At 35.3% G+C, this 16,767-nt stretch overlaps 1 protein-coding gene across 1 annotated transcript; it reads left to right on the forward strand.

Moving 5' to 3' along the window:
- Positions 1-1,183: 1,183 nt before the first annotated feature.
- LOC125262164 (homeobox protein DBX2-like) lies at positions 1,184-8,331 on the forward strand. Its single transcript, XM_048180716.1, has 4 exons — positions 1,184-1,921; positions 3,236-3,310; positions 6,944-7,128; positions 7,346-8,331. The coding sequence occupies exons 1-4, from the start codon at positions 1,630-1,632 to the stop codon at positions 7,523-7,525; spliced, it is 732 nt and encodes a 243-aa protein (XP_048036673.1). The 5' UTR covers positions 1,184-1,629; the 3' UTR covers positions 7,526-8,331.
- Positions 8,332-16,767: the final 8,436 nt, after the last annotated feature.

The following is a 16,767-nucleotide window of genomic DNA, read 5'->3' on the forward strand; positions in this document are numbered from 1 at the left end:
TGATTAGTCACAAGCAGATTTCCTGATCTATAACCCCACGGAGGATCTTTCCACATCCGAACTGCTCCCAGTTAACACACATTACATATTCATCGGCCGACGGCCTGCCCGCTACCAGCGAGGCCAATAAAACTGCAAATTTGATTACATGTGGCCTTTGGCTCTGTGTCGGGGGGACAAAGAGAGCGGCTGTCTGCGGCGATTAGCATGCCCAGCATGAGGTGATGTTTTCCCCCAAAAGACTGGCCCGGTTCCCCCCTGCGCTGGACATGCCTGTTTACAGACGCACTTCTGAGACGCCAGAGACGCCGCCAACATTCGCTGAACCATGAGACACATCTCCTGCTATACATTATATATATCATATTATTATCATTTTATTATATATATTATTTTATTATATATTTTTTTACACATACAAATTTCATATTTTTATTTTATATATAAAATATATAACACACAAATATACAGTTTATATCAATTTTAAAACAACACAATACTAATAATTTAACTTCAGAATAGTTCAGAAATTAACATTTGATGGAATAATACTGAATATAAACTTGTTTTCTTTGTGTTGTTCTAGCTCTGAAAACATGGCATTTATATAACTATATATATATATATATATATATATATATATATATAGTATTAAGAAAATGAATCTTATTTGCACTATAAAATTATTGAAAGTAAAGTAATTTTTAATGTAATTTAGCATACATTTAAGGCTGTACAGTGAATATGACAAACAGCATTACATTTTAAATACAATTAATACAATACATTTTTTACAATATGGCAAAGCTAATGATATTTTTTTAATTAGTGTGACATGCTTAATTTTTAAGAAAATAATGTTAATGATGCAATAATTAGACCTCATCTTTTCATATTTTAAAATTATATATATATATATATATATATATATATATATATATATATATATATATACACACACACACACACACACACTAATGTTTTTTTAATGAAGCAATACGTTTATATTTTAAATACAATTAAAAAAAATATACCATTATTTTTTTGGTAATGCTAAAGAGATTTTTTTTTAACATGCTCAAATTTTAAGAATATAATCTTAATGATGCTAAAATTAGACCTCATCTTTCCATCTTTTACCCTAAAGTAATATTAATATACAAATATATGCAAAATATCTTTTTTTGGAGGGAGGGTAAATAAAAATGGTTTGCTGATGAGATTCACACATGCATTAATTGTTGTAAAATAGCACTTGTTGATTGCAAACTAGTTCTCATTGTCCCCAGCTGTGCGACGACGGACAACAATAAACTAAAGAAATATAGTCAGATTGATAGACTGAGGGACAGATACTTCTCCAGGCCGGCTCTCAAAGGCCTCCTCAATGGACGCGCTGAAAAAAGATATTACTATTTACTGCCACTGGGGTCTGTTTGGTGTGCAAGTTAAACTTTGGCCGGGAGTCCATTGTCTCCAATGTCTATCATTTAATGGGAACTTTGACATAATGAATGAAGGGGTTCCACCTTCTGTCCCGCAGAAAGAGCCCACTCTTATCAGAGCGCCGCGCCTCGGCCAATCACAGACTCCCAGGGAAAGAGCGCATTGTTTTCTTTGTGTTTTTTAATGAAGTTAACTCACACCAGAGGGAGAAACTCTACACTCCAGAATGATCTCCTGAAACGAACGAGGTACCTGAAAGACATGGCTGGATTTCCTCCGAGGCATCCCGGATTTGGGAATTCCGGGAAGTGTTTTCTCATAGAGAATCTGCTGCGTCCGGGAAGTTCCTCACCTGCGGCAGGTGTGCGTTTCCCCGCTCTGAGTCTGATGCTGAAGTGTGTTTCTCACAGCGGGGCCCCTGAGGGCCACAAGGGCCGGCAAACGAAGGACGGGGACGTTATTCAGCCAACGCCAGGTAAGACGACCTGCAGCCCTGACATGAAAAAGACATTTCAATGACAGATCCGATGACATTAATATCTCAATGCTCGTCTGTAATTTTGTTCATGTTATGACTTTCTCGTAACGTGTCATTTCATGCAACATTAATGCAACTTCAATTAAATTAAAGCTTTGTTCACTCAATATCCTCATGGAAATACACACTCTAAAAAAGCTTGGTTGTTTCAACTCATGTTTGGGTCAAATATGGACAAACCCAAACATTGGGTTTAAAATTTAATTTAAAAATTTAAACCAAAAGTTGGGTTTGTCCATATTTGACCCAAACATGAGTTGAAACAACTCAGCATTTTTTAGAGTGCATCTACATTTACAAACAGTATTTAAAGTTCAAACAAAAAAGTCACTTTTATTTTCATTTGTAAATTAAAGAAAAATCATCAATTTAAGCACCTAATTTGTACTTTTATATCAAGATATTAGATTAGTAAAAGAAAGTGTTTGTCCCTCAACCTGATCACCATTTTTTAGTTTTACAATTTTTTTAGCATTTTGCTTTTCACTTCTTCATTTTACAATATATAATATTAGTATACATAAGAGAACATATGTATATATTTTATTTGTATATAAAATATTAGTTTTTATTTTGTTACAAGTTTTCCTTTGTATATAAGATATAATATAATCCATGTAGCCTCTAAATTAAGATAAATATATTCAAATAAATTTTAATAATATTTTGTTGTTTTAATGAAATAATTAAATATACCAGACTTATAATATTGTTTAAAGTAGTTTAAATTGAACAAAATGTCAACTACTCTAGAATATTCTGGTTAATTTTATTAATACATCATTATTGTTGAGATGTACATTAAAACTAATTAATTTGAACAATGCACAAACTTCATTATTTACACTTTGCCTCGTTGTTTACGCTACTTTTAAAAATCTAATCACTGAAATACATGCTGCACACTACTGATCATATACTCATTATTTATTAACTATTTCACATGATAGAATAATAGAAAAAGTTATTAAAACAATGAAATAACACTCATGGAAATATGGGAATGATGCTGTGTTCAAAAAACTGTTCTTCATGAGATGCGTCATGTTGATGTTTTTCCTTCACTGTCTGCTCCTGTCATGCATTAAAAGAAATTTCAAGCATATTAGAAGATAGATTTATTATGCTTTAGATAGAAGCAAAAATTCAGTCATGTATGTTTTTAACACTGATGCTGTTCGATCTGCAGACTCATGGCTAATATAATGTGATTAAAACACAGTTTCACTCATCCATCCGTCTCTTCTCTAGTTATAATGGCTGGTGTCGCTCTGCCCTGCTGCTCTGGATCTGGATCCGTGATGTCGTCTACTCCTCTGTTCCCTAGTAAGAAAACTGCCTCATCAGCACACACACACACACACACACACACCACCCTGATGGACAACAGCCAATCAAAAGAGTCTGTGCTACAAATTACCTTCAAATTCTATTTATATATCTAGATATTTATAATTTAATCACAGAGCAACACACCAGGAACTACCCAGAACACCATAGCAACCACCTAGTAACAACCAAAGCACCTTTCAAGGAAATTCTGTTCACTCGGCGGCCATATTTGCAATGCCTCTGGGCAGCTTTTTCAGGCATCCAAGACCAAGTCCTATCTGTTTGAATGGGGGAATCCTGACATCTCAAAAACCGTTTGCCGAACTCACAATTAAATAACATATTTCAAATCAGCAACAAAATCTGAACATGAACTAAAATGTTGTTTCTTATGCTCAAGTAGCATTAAAAACGCTTATTTTTCAGGCTAGATGAGCCAATGCACATGTGCGAGTCCAAAGTGCGAGTCTCAGGAGATTCGGCTGCAGTGATGCAATAACTTTACCAATCAGCGATTGGCTCCTTTACTTAGAAGGCGGGACGTATTCCGCCATATTGCGATTTGCAGTTTTTTACTTTTTTTTTTTTTTTTTTTACAGTTTTTTTTTTACAGAATTTACATTCACAAGTAATAGGAGTGAACAGTCGTTCTATATGTATAGTCTGAAACAACTCAGAACACCCTAACTACACAAAACTCACTGGCGAGTACATAGCAACACCCTAGCAACAACCCAAAACAAAGCAACAACATAGCAAAATTGTAAAATGCAGAATCTGAAATGCATTATTTTCTAATTTCCTAATAACAATTTAATTCTAATGTAACTTAAAATATTTTTTAAGTTAACGTTTATAGCCTAATAAATATATACATAAAAGAAAATAGGCTAAAATATAACGTGTGAACTCAGTGATATCTTTATCACTTTACTGAAGCCCGTCTTTCTAATTCGGGCTTGTGTGCCAAAAACCTGGCAAATCCGGATCTGTCAGATTTGGGGGTTTTAAAAAAGCCTCCCTGGAAACAGTTTAGTGGTTTGACACTTTCCCACAGCGATCTTCCCGCGCGCGCGCGCTCTCCTGCCCCGTGACCAATCAGCTCATTCAGAGCGACCGCACACATGTGACCCCGCGAGCACTTCTCAACGCGCCGCGCGCGCTCACACTGATCCGGGATCAGCTACACTGCGGTTCTAGCACCGGAGCGCGCCGCGCGCAGGTCTGGGATCAGTCCAGAACACACAATGACCCGCATTCCTGCACAGCGGAGGGCGGAATCGCTTCTCCGGGAGTTTTTTGTCCTCGCTAATGAAAAGCAGAGCTCTAAAAGCCAATTCTGTCCGTTTCAGGGCCCCGTAGACATGACGCCCTCAATAGAAATGACTTTTATAGACTTTTTTCAGCTCATCTCCCTGTTACGAGAATGAGCCGCGGTCCATCTTTTGAAAGGAAACACTGAGGGATGCTGAGAGGAGAAGATAATGCGGCGGAATGTCAAACGGATCATTTGTTGCAGGAAAAGCAGGGTTGAGGGTGTGTGGGCGGGGTTGAGGGTCAGCTGACCCTTTAATAGGGCGTTTAAGTGGAAACTATTTAGAGTGAATGGCGAGCAGAGAGCGTGACTAACCTCCTCACTCACGCGCTGACGGTGGCCGCGCTGAGATTTGTCGAACAGATTCAAAGCATCGCTGAATGTGTTCAGAGCACCTGAGAGGAAAACAGAAAACTTTATTAGCTGCTTTTAAAATCTTCAGTCACTTTTGAGCTCTCAGTAGTGAAGATCTGATCTAAAATTGTTTACGTTTCCTTTTTATTTTTGGAAGGGGAAATTGCAATGTAACACACACTTAAAGATAAAAAATAATAAATATTTGGACACAAATGGACATATTTTATACCATCAGCAAGGCTAAATTATATATTCCCTATAAATTAACAAATAAATCAAAATACTCTTAGAGGGGCTAAATCCTATACTTTCCCTAAATAAATAAACAAAAACATCCCAATAAACTAGCAACCAAAAACGTCATTTTTTCCTTTTTGGATATATATATTTTTTTATACCTTTAGAAGGGCTAAATCTTATTAATAAACATAAAAACAACCAAAAACATTAACAAAGGTCATGTTTCTCTCTATTTTTGACTTTTTTTTTTTTTTTAATAACTTTAGGATACATTTCTTGTTCATTAAAGTAATAAAATAAAAAACAGTAATATTGTGAAATATTATTACAATTTAAAATAACTGTTTTCTATTTGAATATATTTCACAAAGTAATTTATTCCTGTGATGGCAAAGCTGAATTTTCAGCATCATTACTCCAGTCTTCAGTGTCACATGATCCTTCAGAAATCATTCTAATATGCTGATCTGCTGCTCAATAAACATTTATGATTATTTTCAATGTTGAAAACAGTTGTGTACTTTTTTTTTCAGGATTCTTTGATGAATAGAAAGTTCAAAAGAACAGCATTTATCTGAAATACAAAGCTTCTGTAGCATTATACACTACCGTTCAAAAGTTACGGGTCAGTAAGAATTTTTATTTTTATTTTTTTGAAAAGAAATTAAAGAAATGAATACTTTTATTCAGCAAGGATGCATTAAATCAATCAAAAGTGGCAGTAAAGACATTTATAATGTTACAAAAGATTAGATTTCAGATAAACACTGTTCTTTTGAACTTTCTATTCATCAAATAATCCTGAAAAAAAATATTGTACACAAATATTTGGTACAATTGTACACATTAAATGTTTCTTGAGCAGCAGATCAGCATATTAGAATGATTTCTGAAGGATCATGTGACACTGAAGACTGGAGTAATGATGCTGAAAATTCAGCTTTGATCACAGGAATAAATTACTTTGTCAAATATATTTAAATAGTACACAGTTATTTTAAATTATTATAATCATAATTCACAATATTACTGTTAATTTTACTGTATTTTTAATTAAATAAATGTAGCCTTGGTGAGCAGACGAAACTTCTTTTAAAAACATTAAAAATCTTAGTGGTTCCAAACTTTTGGACTGTACTGTATATATAAAATAAAATACCCTTAGAAGAGATAAATCCATACAAAGTTTGAAAAAAAAAAGAGTCAAAAATAGAGAGAAACATGACTTTTGCAATAATACTTGGTTGTTAGTTAATTTATCTATCTTTATCTATCTATCTATCTATCTATCTATCTATCTATCTATCTATCTATCTAACAACCAAGTATTATTGCAAAAGTCACGTTTCTCTATATTTTTGTTTTTCGTTTTTGTGGACACATTTTTATACCCTTAGGATAAATCTCATACATTTCCTGTAAATAATAAAATAAAATAATTAGAAGAGATAAATCCTATACATCCCCTGTAAATTAATAAATATACACCCCAACAAAATAGTAATCAAAAACATTATTGCAAAGGTCATGGCATGTTTCTCTCTTTTTTGCGGACATATTTTTTTATACATTTAGGATAAATCTCATACATTTCTTGTAAATAATGAAATAAAACACCTACATTCCCTATAAATAAACAAATTATCACCCCATCAAACTAACAGTCAAACCAGCAGCAGCAGCACTGTGATGGAGGTGGTGTTTGTGTCCTGCAGGGGGCGTCGGATCCGTACTGTGGAGTCCAGCGCTGAACTCCAGGTCTCGGCCGGGAATCCTGCGACGAGCCGTGTTCTCCGAGGAACAGAGACGAGAGCTGGAGAAGACCTTCCGCAAACAGAAATACATCAGCAAGACAGACCGCAACAGACTGGCCACAGACCTCTGCTTGAAAGAGACACAGGTCAGACAAACACATGCACAACTCCTCTCTCTGTCCTTCAGATCTCATGAAGAATGTCTGAAAAAGTTCTGAGTTTTTGCACTGCAAAAAATGATGTTCTTCCTCAGTGTTTCTGTCTTGTTTTCCAGTACAAATATCTTAACGTTCTTAAATCAAGATACATTTGTGTTCACACTCTGTAAGTCAATCCAGTTTGATGAATTCATCCGTCCCGCAGGTGAAGATCTGGTTCCAGAACCGCAGAATGAAGTGGAGGAACTCCAAAGAGAAGGAGAGCTCATTCTCACGGCCGCACATGGAGCGACTGATGGTCTGGAGCCAATCAGAACCAGCCGACACGACACATGTGACACACACTCACCTGTACACAGACGAGCGCTGCAAAGATGATTTATGACACACTCTTCATCTCTTCAGAGACTCTTGGTGCAAAACATGGAGAGCTGGAAAATATTGCTTTTTCTGCAAAACCTGGACATTTTACAGTAGTGATTTATTGTGGAAATCCACAAGTTTCGGTAACACATTACAATAAATGCATTAACTAACAATGAGCAATAGATTTCGATATTTGTCCAATAAATAATATTAAAGCTAGGGTAGGCAATTTAGGAGAGGCTAGCATCAAAAATCACATATTATATAAAAACAGTATGTGCATGAAGGTATGCAAATACATACGTTGACAGGCAGGAAGGACATCCTATCATTGCATTCGGACTGAATTCATTGATTGGACAAATATTTTTTGGTTCCACATATGATATATGAATATATATTGTTTGCTATCAGGATGTGAAGAGCATTTTAACCAGTATAACAAAAATTGCCTACCCTAGCTTTAACTTTTGAGTTTAAATAATGCATTAGTAAATGTTGACATTAACATAAACTAATATTAATAAATGCTTTAGAATATTTGTTGTTGTTCGTTCATGTTGTATTAACTAATGTTTATTGTAAAGTGTTACTGAAACAAGTCATGAAATTTCACTGGTGCAAAAGTGTTGGAAAATGTGAATAATGCAACTGCTCTTTATCTTAAATTTGTCATTGAGCATTTTATAAGATAAATTTCAACTAATTACCATAAGCTCAATTACATATGACTTATTTTTAATCTTGCATAAAGTGTACATTGTAAATTCTGAATTACGTTTAGTTGAGAAGCTTTACTTTTTAAATAAAAAGAGTTGAAACTGATATTCTGACATTCATTTCTTCATGCAGAGCTCAAATTTTCTGCTCTAACAGGAAATGAAGCAGCAGCTTTACATGTTCACAGAGAAACACTTGACATCTCATCATACAAACAATTTCAGACAAATAAATAGATGTCAAATGAACAAACTCGAGGTGCCAATGAACACAAGACATCACATGCTCTGTTAGTGTATCTGTTCCTAAATCATCCTAACATAAGTTCATCTAAAATAGTTACAGATGAAACAAACATTGAATGATCAAACATCTAGAACAGGGGTCGGGAACCTTCTTTGACCAAAGAGCCAATTTTTCATTTTTCGTTAATGAAAATAACGTTTTTTTTTTCAATAACGTTTTAATAATAGTAACTTTATTAAGTCCATACACAACTAAAATACAAAAATGTGCAACAAACAAATAAATAAGTTGCAATATACAATTCATTGTGCTGGGCTTTCATATGAGGTTGATTTACCACCTGAGGAGCATAAATTCTCTTGAGTTCTCTCTCTCTCTCTCTGTGTGTGTGTGTGTGTGTGCACACGTTTTTGTGACATATCAGGACACAAATGTGTATAATGACACTGGTATGACAGGTATTACAAAGAGTGGGTGACTTATGAGGACATTACTCCATGTCCCCACTTTTCAAAAGGCTTATAAATCATACAGAATAAGTTTTTGTGAGAAAGTAAAAATGTGCACAGTTTTCTGTGATGGTTAGGTTTAGGAGTAGGGGTAGTGTAGGGGGATAGAAAATACAGAATGAACTCCAGAACTTCTACCCAAAAAGATTTATAAAATTCAATCGTGAAACCATCAAGACCTGGTGCTCTTCCATTTTCCATTTTTCTAAGTGCTTCTTCAAGTTCACCTAAGCTCAAGGTTTTACTAATTTTCTTATTCGCATCTTTAGTTATCTGTGGTAAATTAAAAAAAAAAAAAAAAAAAAAAATACCATCTTGTTCACCTGAAATTTTACTTTTGTACAAATCCTTATAAAACTGTACAGCTCTTTTTCTGATATCTAAGGGGGTAGTAAAAAAAAATCCCCTTTTTCAGACCGCAAGGCATGAATAAATTTTTTCTTGAATTTTGAAGGAGCATCCATTAATTCTGCATTTTGAAAACGGGATCTAATTATAGCCTCACTCGTAGTCAAACCCAGCATATCAGCTAATAATTATTTTTCTTTTTGATGTTCTCCATATAGGTGGACTCTGCTAACTCTTGTAACTTCATTAAATCCTCTTCCAACACACTCATTGAGCTATTAATGTCTCTTATGGCATTGTGAGTATATTGCTGACACAATTGTTTTATTTGTACCTTCACAAAATCTCACCACTGCTGTAATGTTAAAAAAGAAGATTTCATGACTTTAGCATTTGTCCAGAACTCTTTAAAAACTTATCTAAAAAGAGAATCACACAATAGATTATTATTAAAATGCCAATAGGCGCTTTTTGATTTTACATATTTTTTTTGCCACAACACATTTTATCAAATTATGATCAGAAAAACATACAGGAAGTATTGAACACTCTCTAAACATGCTTAATTGATGCTTAAAACCATAGAATCGATCAAGCCTTGCCAACGATATCTGATTATCATGAGCATGAGCCCAAGTGTACCGTCTCTGTGAACCATGGAAATTTCTCCATATATCAATAATGCTATGAGACTTTATCATTTGAATTAACCTCTTCCTTGATTGCATGTGTGGTTCAACATGATTTCGGTCCATAATATTTTCAGTGCAAATCTCCTCCTAACATTAAGAAATCATCGTTACAATCATTTAAAACATCATCCTAAGTGTTCAAAAAAATCATTCTTTCAATTGCCATAGTTGGAGCATATGCACAAATAAAAGCAAAAGAACTATTGTCAAATACAGCTTTAACTTTCAAAACCCTTCCTTTAATTATTTCTTCTGCGTTATAGGAATATGGAGTAAAATTCTTTGAAAATAACATAACTCCATCACTCAAGGAGGTATAATGGCTTAAAATTACCAAACCATCAAATTCCTTAACCCATTCTACAGCATTAAATACATCGCTATTAGTCTCTTGTATAAACAATACATCAATTTTCTTAAGTTTCATAAAGTCATATACTTGAGCTTTTTTCTTAAAATCTCTTGCTCCATTAGCATTTAATTAAGCAAGATTTATTTCCCCCATTAAGGATAAAAGAAAAAAGCAAAAGAGACAAACAAAACCACAAAGGATGCATCAAATTATCCATTCTGGCTGTTTTCACTGGGCACACCTGACTGACTACTTAACTTTGAATTTTCTTCAGACGGTAAACCTCTTGATTAGTGAAACAACTTTCACTTCTGAAAATCTTTACATTTTTAAAACTGTACAATGTCTGGACAATACTCTTCTATTTTTTACCTTTTTCAGATTTTTTTTTCTCTTTCAAAAAAGACTTGAGGTCACCAGCAGTGTATGTTCAGCTAGAGAAACCATTTTGGGGCATACTAGCAGTGACACTACACGCTGAAATGTCACTTTCGCTCTCTGTGTCGGTCTGGCTCTTATGAATACCATCTGTTCTTTTTGCTTTTTCATCAGTATGACATTCCAACAACTTTCTTTTTGGGGGGATTTTAAGCTCCAAAAAGCACATCCATTCATCAAAAAAGAAATCCATACGACTCCAGGGAGTTAATAAACCTCGTATGGATTTCTTTTATGATGAATGGATGTGCTTTTTGGAGCTTCAAAAACTCTGGCACTATCCAATGCCATTACAAAGCTAGGAAGAGCTAGGGTATTATTTAATATAACTTTGATTGTGTTCGGCTGAAAGAAGAAAGTTCTATACAACTAGGATGGCTTGAGGATGAATAAATTATGGGATCATTTTCATTTTACGGTTTACTGTTCTTTACAAATATAGACACGTTTGTCCAAAGGCTAAAGTTCACCTCTATCTAAAATCTATCTAGACATTTTTCAATTCAGTTTTAACTTTAAAATGTAGTTTTAGTGACTGTTTGTTCTGATGAAAAAAAGAATGAAAAAACGACTACAAAATACAAAAACACTTCAATAGTTTATTGTTATACAGTTTACAGAGGACATACTAAGAACACAATTGTATTTTTCTATAAAGTACTTGAACTAAATTGACTGTTTTATGGATTAATTTTACTAAGCTAAAAGGTTCAAATATATATATATATATATATATATATATATATATATATATATATATATATATATATATATATAATGGATTTTGAAAATTTAAGTATAAAATTAAAGTTTGTATATGAATTCTTGTGTCGTGTGTGCAAATTTTTATTATGTATAGTGTGATGACAGATAGTTAAATACAAATAAGAAGTGCTGTATTCCATAGTTTCCATCATCTGATAGAGGATCCAGCAATGTTTGCAGGTTATCAGTATCTGCAACACTAACTCTAAATGTGCTTTCCGGAACTGTGATGGCCTGTGTGTCAGTCTCATATTCCCCTACAAAGTCAATGCCATACTCTTCTATGTCAGATGCATTAAGGACAAGGTTTGGCTCAATAATCATGCCAGAACTCCACAATGCCAGTGGACTCATGGCACCCTCCGTTCTTAGACTGTGGTAATTCCATTGACTGACAAACTGATCACAGGACCGCTGAATTCTACCAAGAAAGACATAGTGCAAGGACCATAAGTCCATCTCATTTTCTGGGTGTAGAATGCCCACATGCTCCATGTATAGAAAAAGCTGCCTGTAAAAGTCCGATACAACCCTGTTTACATCCCCCCAGAGACGTTCAATCCTTTGATTGTGCACACTTCTTCCCACAATAAAACTCCCTCGGTCTGCACCTCTTCTGTCTATCATGTACTGTGCTACTTGTACATTTTCCATACCTCTGTCTCCCCTTACTCTTAAAGGTAAACCAAACTGACAGACACCACTTTGAAAAAATGACAGCACTGTGTTGGCACGATTGTTTGTGGCACATCTCTCTCTAACCCGATGCCTTTGGACTCTAAACCCCCTTGCTCTAATGCTTCCTTGAGATTAAACAAAGAAAATTAACACATAAAAATAAAATATAGTTCTGAAATATAATTTTCTAAAAATGTTATTGAAAACAGATTATTTCAAATATTATAAGTACATAATGTGCAGCCTACCTTGTACTAGTCTTTCACCAACATTAGAAGTATGGGCAGTGATGTCTCAAATAATGTCATCCAACTGACTATTTGGAATGGCATCATAATTGTTGAGTAGTCCAAAGACAGCTCGTCTTCGAGAAAGAGTGGACATACCAATGCCAAGGACATTTGCTATGGAAACCCAGGACATACCAGTTGTCCTCAACTGTAAAAGTTGTTCAGCTGTGATGTGATATCTGGAAGTTAGAATTAAAAATGTTTTATGGGTTAACTTTTATTAAGACGAGAAGTTTTTTTTTTTTCTCTCTGATGAACAGTGGACACAGAAGATATTTCATAGAAGAATGTTGGTTACTAAAAATTTGATAGGTCTTATTGACTTCCATAGCATTAAAAAAACAAACAAAAAAAAAACCTATGGAACTCAAAGGGACCCATCAACTGACAGATTCCCCTGTGCCACTGTAAAGCAGATTATGATTTACATGAGCCTAAAGAAAAAGCCTTGAAAAATTAATAATTGCAAAATTGCAACATCAAACTTAACCCTCTGGAGTCTGAGGCTGATTTGGGGCCTGGAGAAGTTTTGACATGCCCTGACATTTGTGCTTTTTTCATTTGTTCATAAACACATTAATGACACAAGTGTCATTACACTGTATTCAACACAAACTAGGCTACCATAATATGTGAGGAACATGTATGTACATGTTTGTGTTTTTGAAGGAATAACGTTTATGCGTGGTTATTGAAAAAACAAAAAACTTAAGTCACTGAAATAAGGCCAAAAAAAGTATATTAAATCTGTGTTCATAAGACTTCTGGGTATTGGAGGTTGTAGACTAGAGTTTTTGCTTCAGAATTATGTAAAAATTATGCTGCCTACTCCTTCATATAAAACAATATATTGATTTAGTTTTTGTAAGACACTTTTTGTCAAGAAACACAGTATGCGTGGAGGCGTGAATCATCATGAATAATGGGTCATTTACACATGAGAAGACAAAAGAATCACATAATAATGACCTGAAATGACTTGCATATTAATGCGGCCTTTCAGTCAGGTAGGCTGTGAAAAAACCATCTGTAATCATGTCTCAGCTCAATTTAAAATAATGGTATTCTATTATATTCTTTAAAATATAATGTATTTCTGTGATGCAAAGTGTCTGAACAATTATGTTACCTCTATGGCATTTCATATAGGCTTTTAGCTTAAAAGCATGCACATTTGGAGAAATATTGATGGATTCTTATATGTTTATGTCAAATTTCTATACAGAGGAGTAATATTTATTCTATATTTATTCTATATATCATCACTATGAGTGCTAGATACTGTGTTTTCAATTCATACTTGCAGCCGGAGGGCGCTCTGTGCACCTTTAGGCCACAAATCCATATAAAGAAGAAGAAGAACCAGGAACTAACTGCATGTCTTCTAGAGATCGCCAACCATGGCTTTAACATCCAAATAAACACTTTTCAGGACAATAAATACACGATTGAGATGACGAATGCATGTATTGACTGAATTTGCGTCTGAATAGCGCTGGCTCCGTGGGCGTGGCCGCATTAGCAGATAATGAGCTGAATCACGGACTTCTGACATGGCTCTCTTTTCATACAGATTACATAAACACAAAATGTTTGTTTTCGATTTGACTTGCACGATTTAAAACCTGACATTTCAACGTTTCTTTACACATAAGTTTAATTTTTTTGTCATTAGTATTCACTAAGTTACAGTTCATTTTCTTAGAACTATCAGATTGGACTTTGTTCAGAGGGAGACGAGAGATCATGCATCATGTTAGTTTTCTTTATTTTACAAAAAGCACAACATTTTGTTTTTACTCTGAGTACTCAAAACAAACGTGTGTGCGTGTATGAATTCAGGTTGATTGGGAGACTTTTTCCAATTCATCTCAATGGCAAAAAAGTGTCAACAAATGCAGATGATCATTTTAATTATGGAATTCAGATATAAAAACCTTAAAGTCTACAAATTTATGAAGTAATAAATTACCTGAACATGTAAACTGTCCGATATAATTACCAGGAGGTGCTCCTCAAGACGACTACAATACTGAAAGTCATTGAAGTTTCTGCTTTGTGCAGCTCTTTCCGTAGCCTCTATACATATGTGCAGTTCTTCAAAGTATCGACGCACAACACTACTGTTTACTTGCAACACTATTAAAGATAATAAACAAAAGAAGTTTATGAGTTTCATCCTGATTTCCTTTGTCTTCCTAAACTTCAGCAGAGAACCAATGTTTGTAAGGAATGAGGGGTTTCTTTATAGTACATTTGAGTGTATGTATGGTCTGCGCTGCGCTGTTTAAACTGGCCCGCGCCGCCCATTGGGTGGCGCTAGAAAACACGTCCGCGCTGTCGGTCGCGCGGCTCGGTCCATTGATCAGCGCAGATGACATGTCAGCGCGGTGTGAGCTTTGTAACACCCCGCTGCCTCATACCACTTTTGGTGTGTTTGGCTTCCCATAGATAAGAGCTGCGGACAGAGCGCGAGCGCAATCCAGAGAGAGACGGTAAAGAGTGCAGCGCGTATCTGTGAAGAAGAGCTGTATGAGCGCGAATGATGGCGCACAATCATCAATTCGCACATGTAGTAATTTATTAATCCAATTCTTAGCATTTTACATCAATTATCGGTCGAAATTAACGATTCACGATTCAAAAAATTTTTTTCAAGATCGATGCATCGTCAGGATTTGTAATCGATGCATAGAGAAAACGAGTGAACACCCCTAACGACGTCTCCAAACTCTCCGCACCTGGAGCTGCCATACTCCCAGTACACAGACTGGGAGAAAAAACTCCCCCAAAATAAACACCTTTCTCTCATTAAAATGACCAAAAACACGGGGATTGTGTGTTCTGCAACGAGAGTGGTCTATAACTCCTCCCCGAACTCCCCGCTGCTCTGTATCTTGCTCTCTCATTGGCTGTCGGTCATCGCCGATGTAGTTTTCAGTCACTTTTCACACAGCAGGATTTTGAATCACCGACAGGACCAGATATTTAGCATGATCGCTCTAAGCGATTCGCAGTTCGAATCGCTCTCGACTCCTCAGCAGCTAGCCGCGCGTGTGTCGAAGGCTCATCTGGGTTTTTTGGAGAGATGGCTGGGCGAAACCCCTTGATCAATCCAGGAGGACTGAGGTGTGATCCGGGATTAACAGGAAGGGAGGTGAATTCAGGAAGTGAGATTGATGTAGATGAGGAGGATGTTGATGATTGGAGTAATGTTTCGCGCCGGGAAATACAAACACTGGAAAATGGATGCAGGCGAATCGCAAGAAAAAGAAAAGGAAGGAACGAGATTCAGATGAAGATAAAAGTGAAAGAGATACTGAAGGGAAAGAAATAAAAGTTATACTTCGATTCCAATCCCCGTGTGTAATGAATCCCTTGAAAGTTAGTGATACCATTCATCGATTAATAGGTGAGGTACGGCTTGTCAAAACTTTAAGAGATGGAAACTTGCTGATTTTATGTAAAAACAGAGATCAACAACAAAGACTAATGAAGTAGTGTAAAACATTACTTGGGAAGGATATTAAACCACAGATATGGGAAGAAAGAGGGAAAGTCATGGGAGTAATATCAGGAGTTTCAACTGAGATAACGGAAGAACAAATACAAAGAAACATAAAAAGAATTTGTGTGACTGAAGTAAAACGCTTGCCATACACAAGGAATGGAGTTAGGGAACAAAGCATGTCAGTAATGTTGATTTTTGATGAGGATAAAATTCCTGAAAGGGTTAGAATTGAAATATGGGTCAACAAACCAAAAATTAAAATAGTAAACTTTTATAATCCCTGCCAAAAGATAACAAAAGAGATGTTTGATAATATACATAGAGAGGGAAATGGCAAAATTATAATATGCGGAGATTTTAATGCTCATAACACGTTGTGGGGGAGCACAAAAACAGATGGGAATGGGATGATTATTGAGGAATATATGGATGAAAACAGATTAGTATGTTTGAATGATGGAAGAGGCACTAGGTATGGTGTAGTTCATGGTAAGAAGTCAGCTATTGATCTTACAATAGTATCAGAACAGTTGGCAGGGGAAAGTCAGTGGGATGTTGTTGAAGAAAGCACAATTGGAAGTGATCATAGTCCTATCTGGATCAAAATAAGAAATCAAAATTTACAAGTAGAGGAGAACTGGCTTCCAAGATGGAGAATAAAAGATGCTAACTGGGATCTGTATAGTTTTAAAGCAAGTAATAAACTAATAGA

Source organism: Megalobrama amblycephala, unplaced genomic scaffold, assembly GCF_018812025.1.
Source record: "Megalobrama amblycephala isolate DHTTF-2021 unplaced genomic scaffold, ASM1881202v1 scaffold775, whole genome shotgun sequence".
NCBI classification, from domain to species: domain Eukaryota; kingdom Metazoa; phylum Chordata; class Actinopteri; order Cypriniformes; family Xenocyprididae; genus Megalobrama; species Megalobrama amblycephala.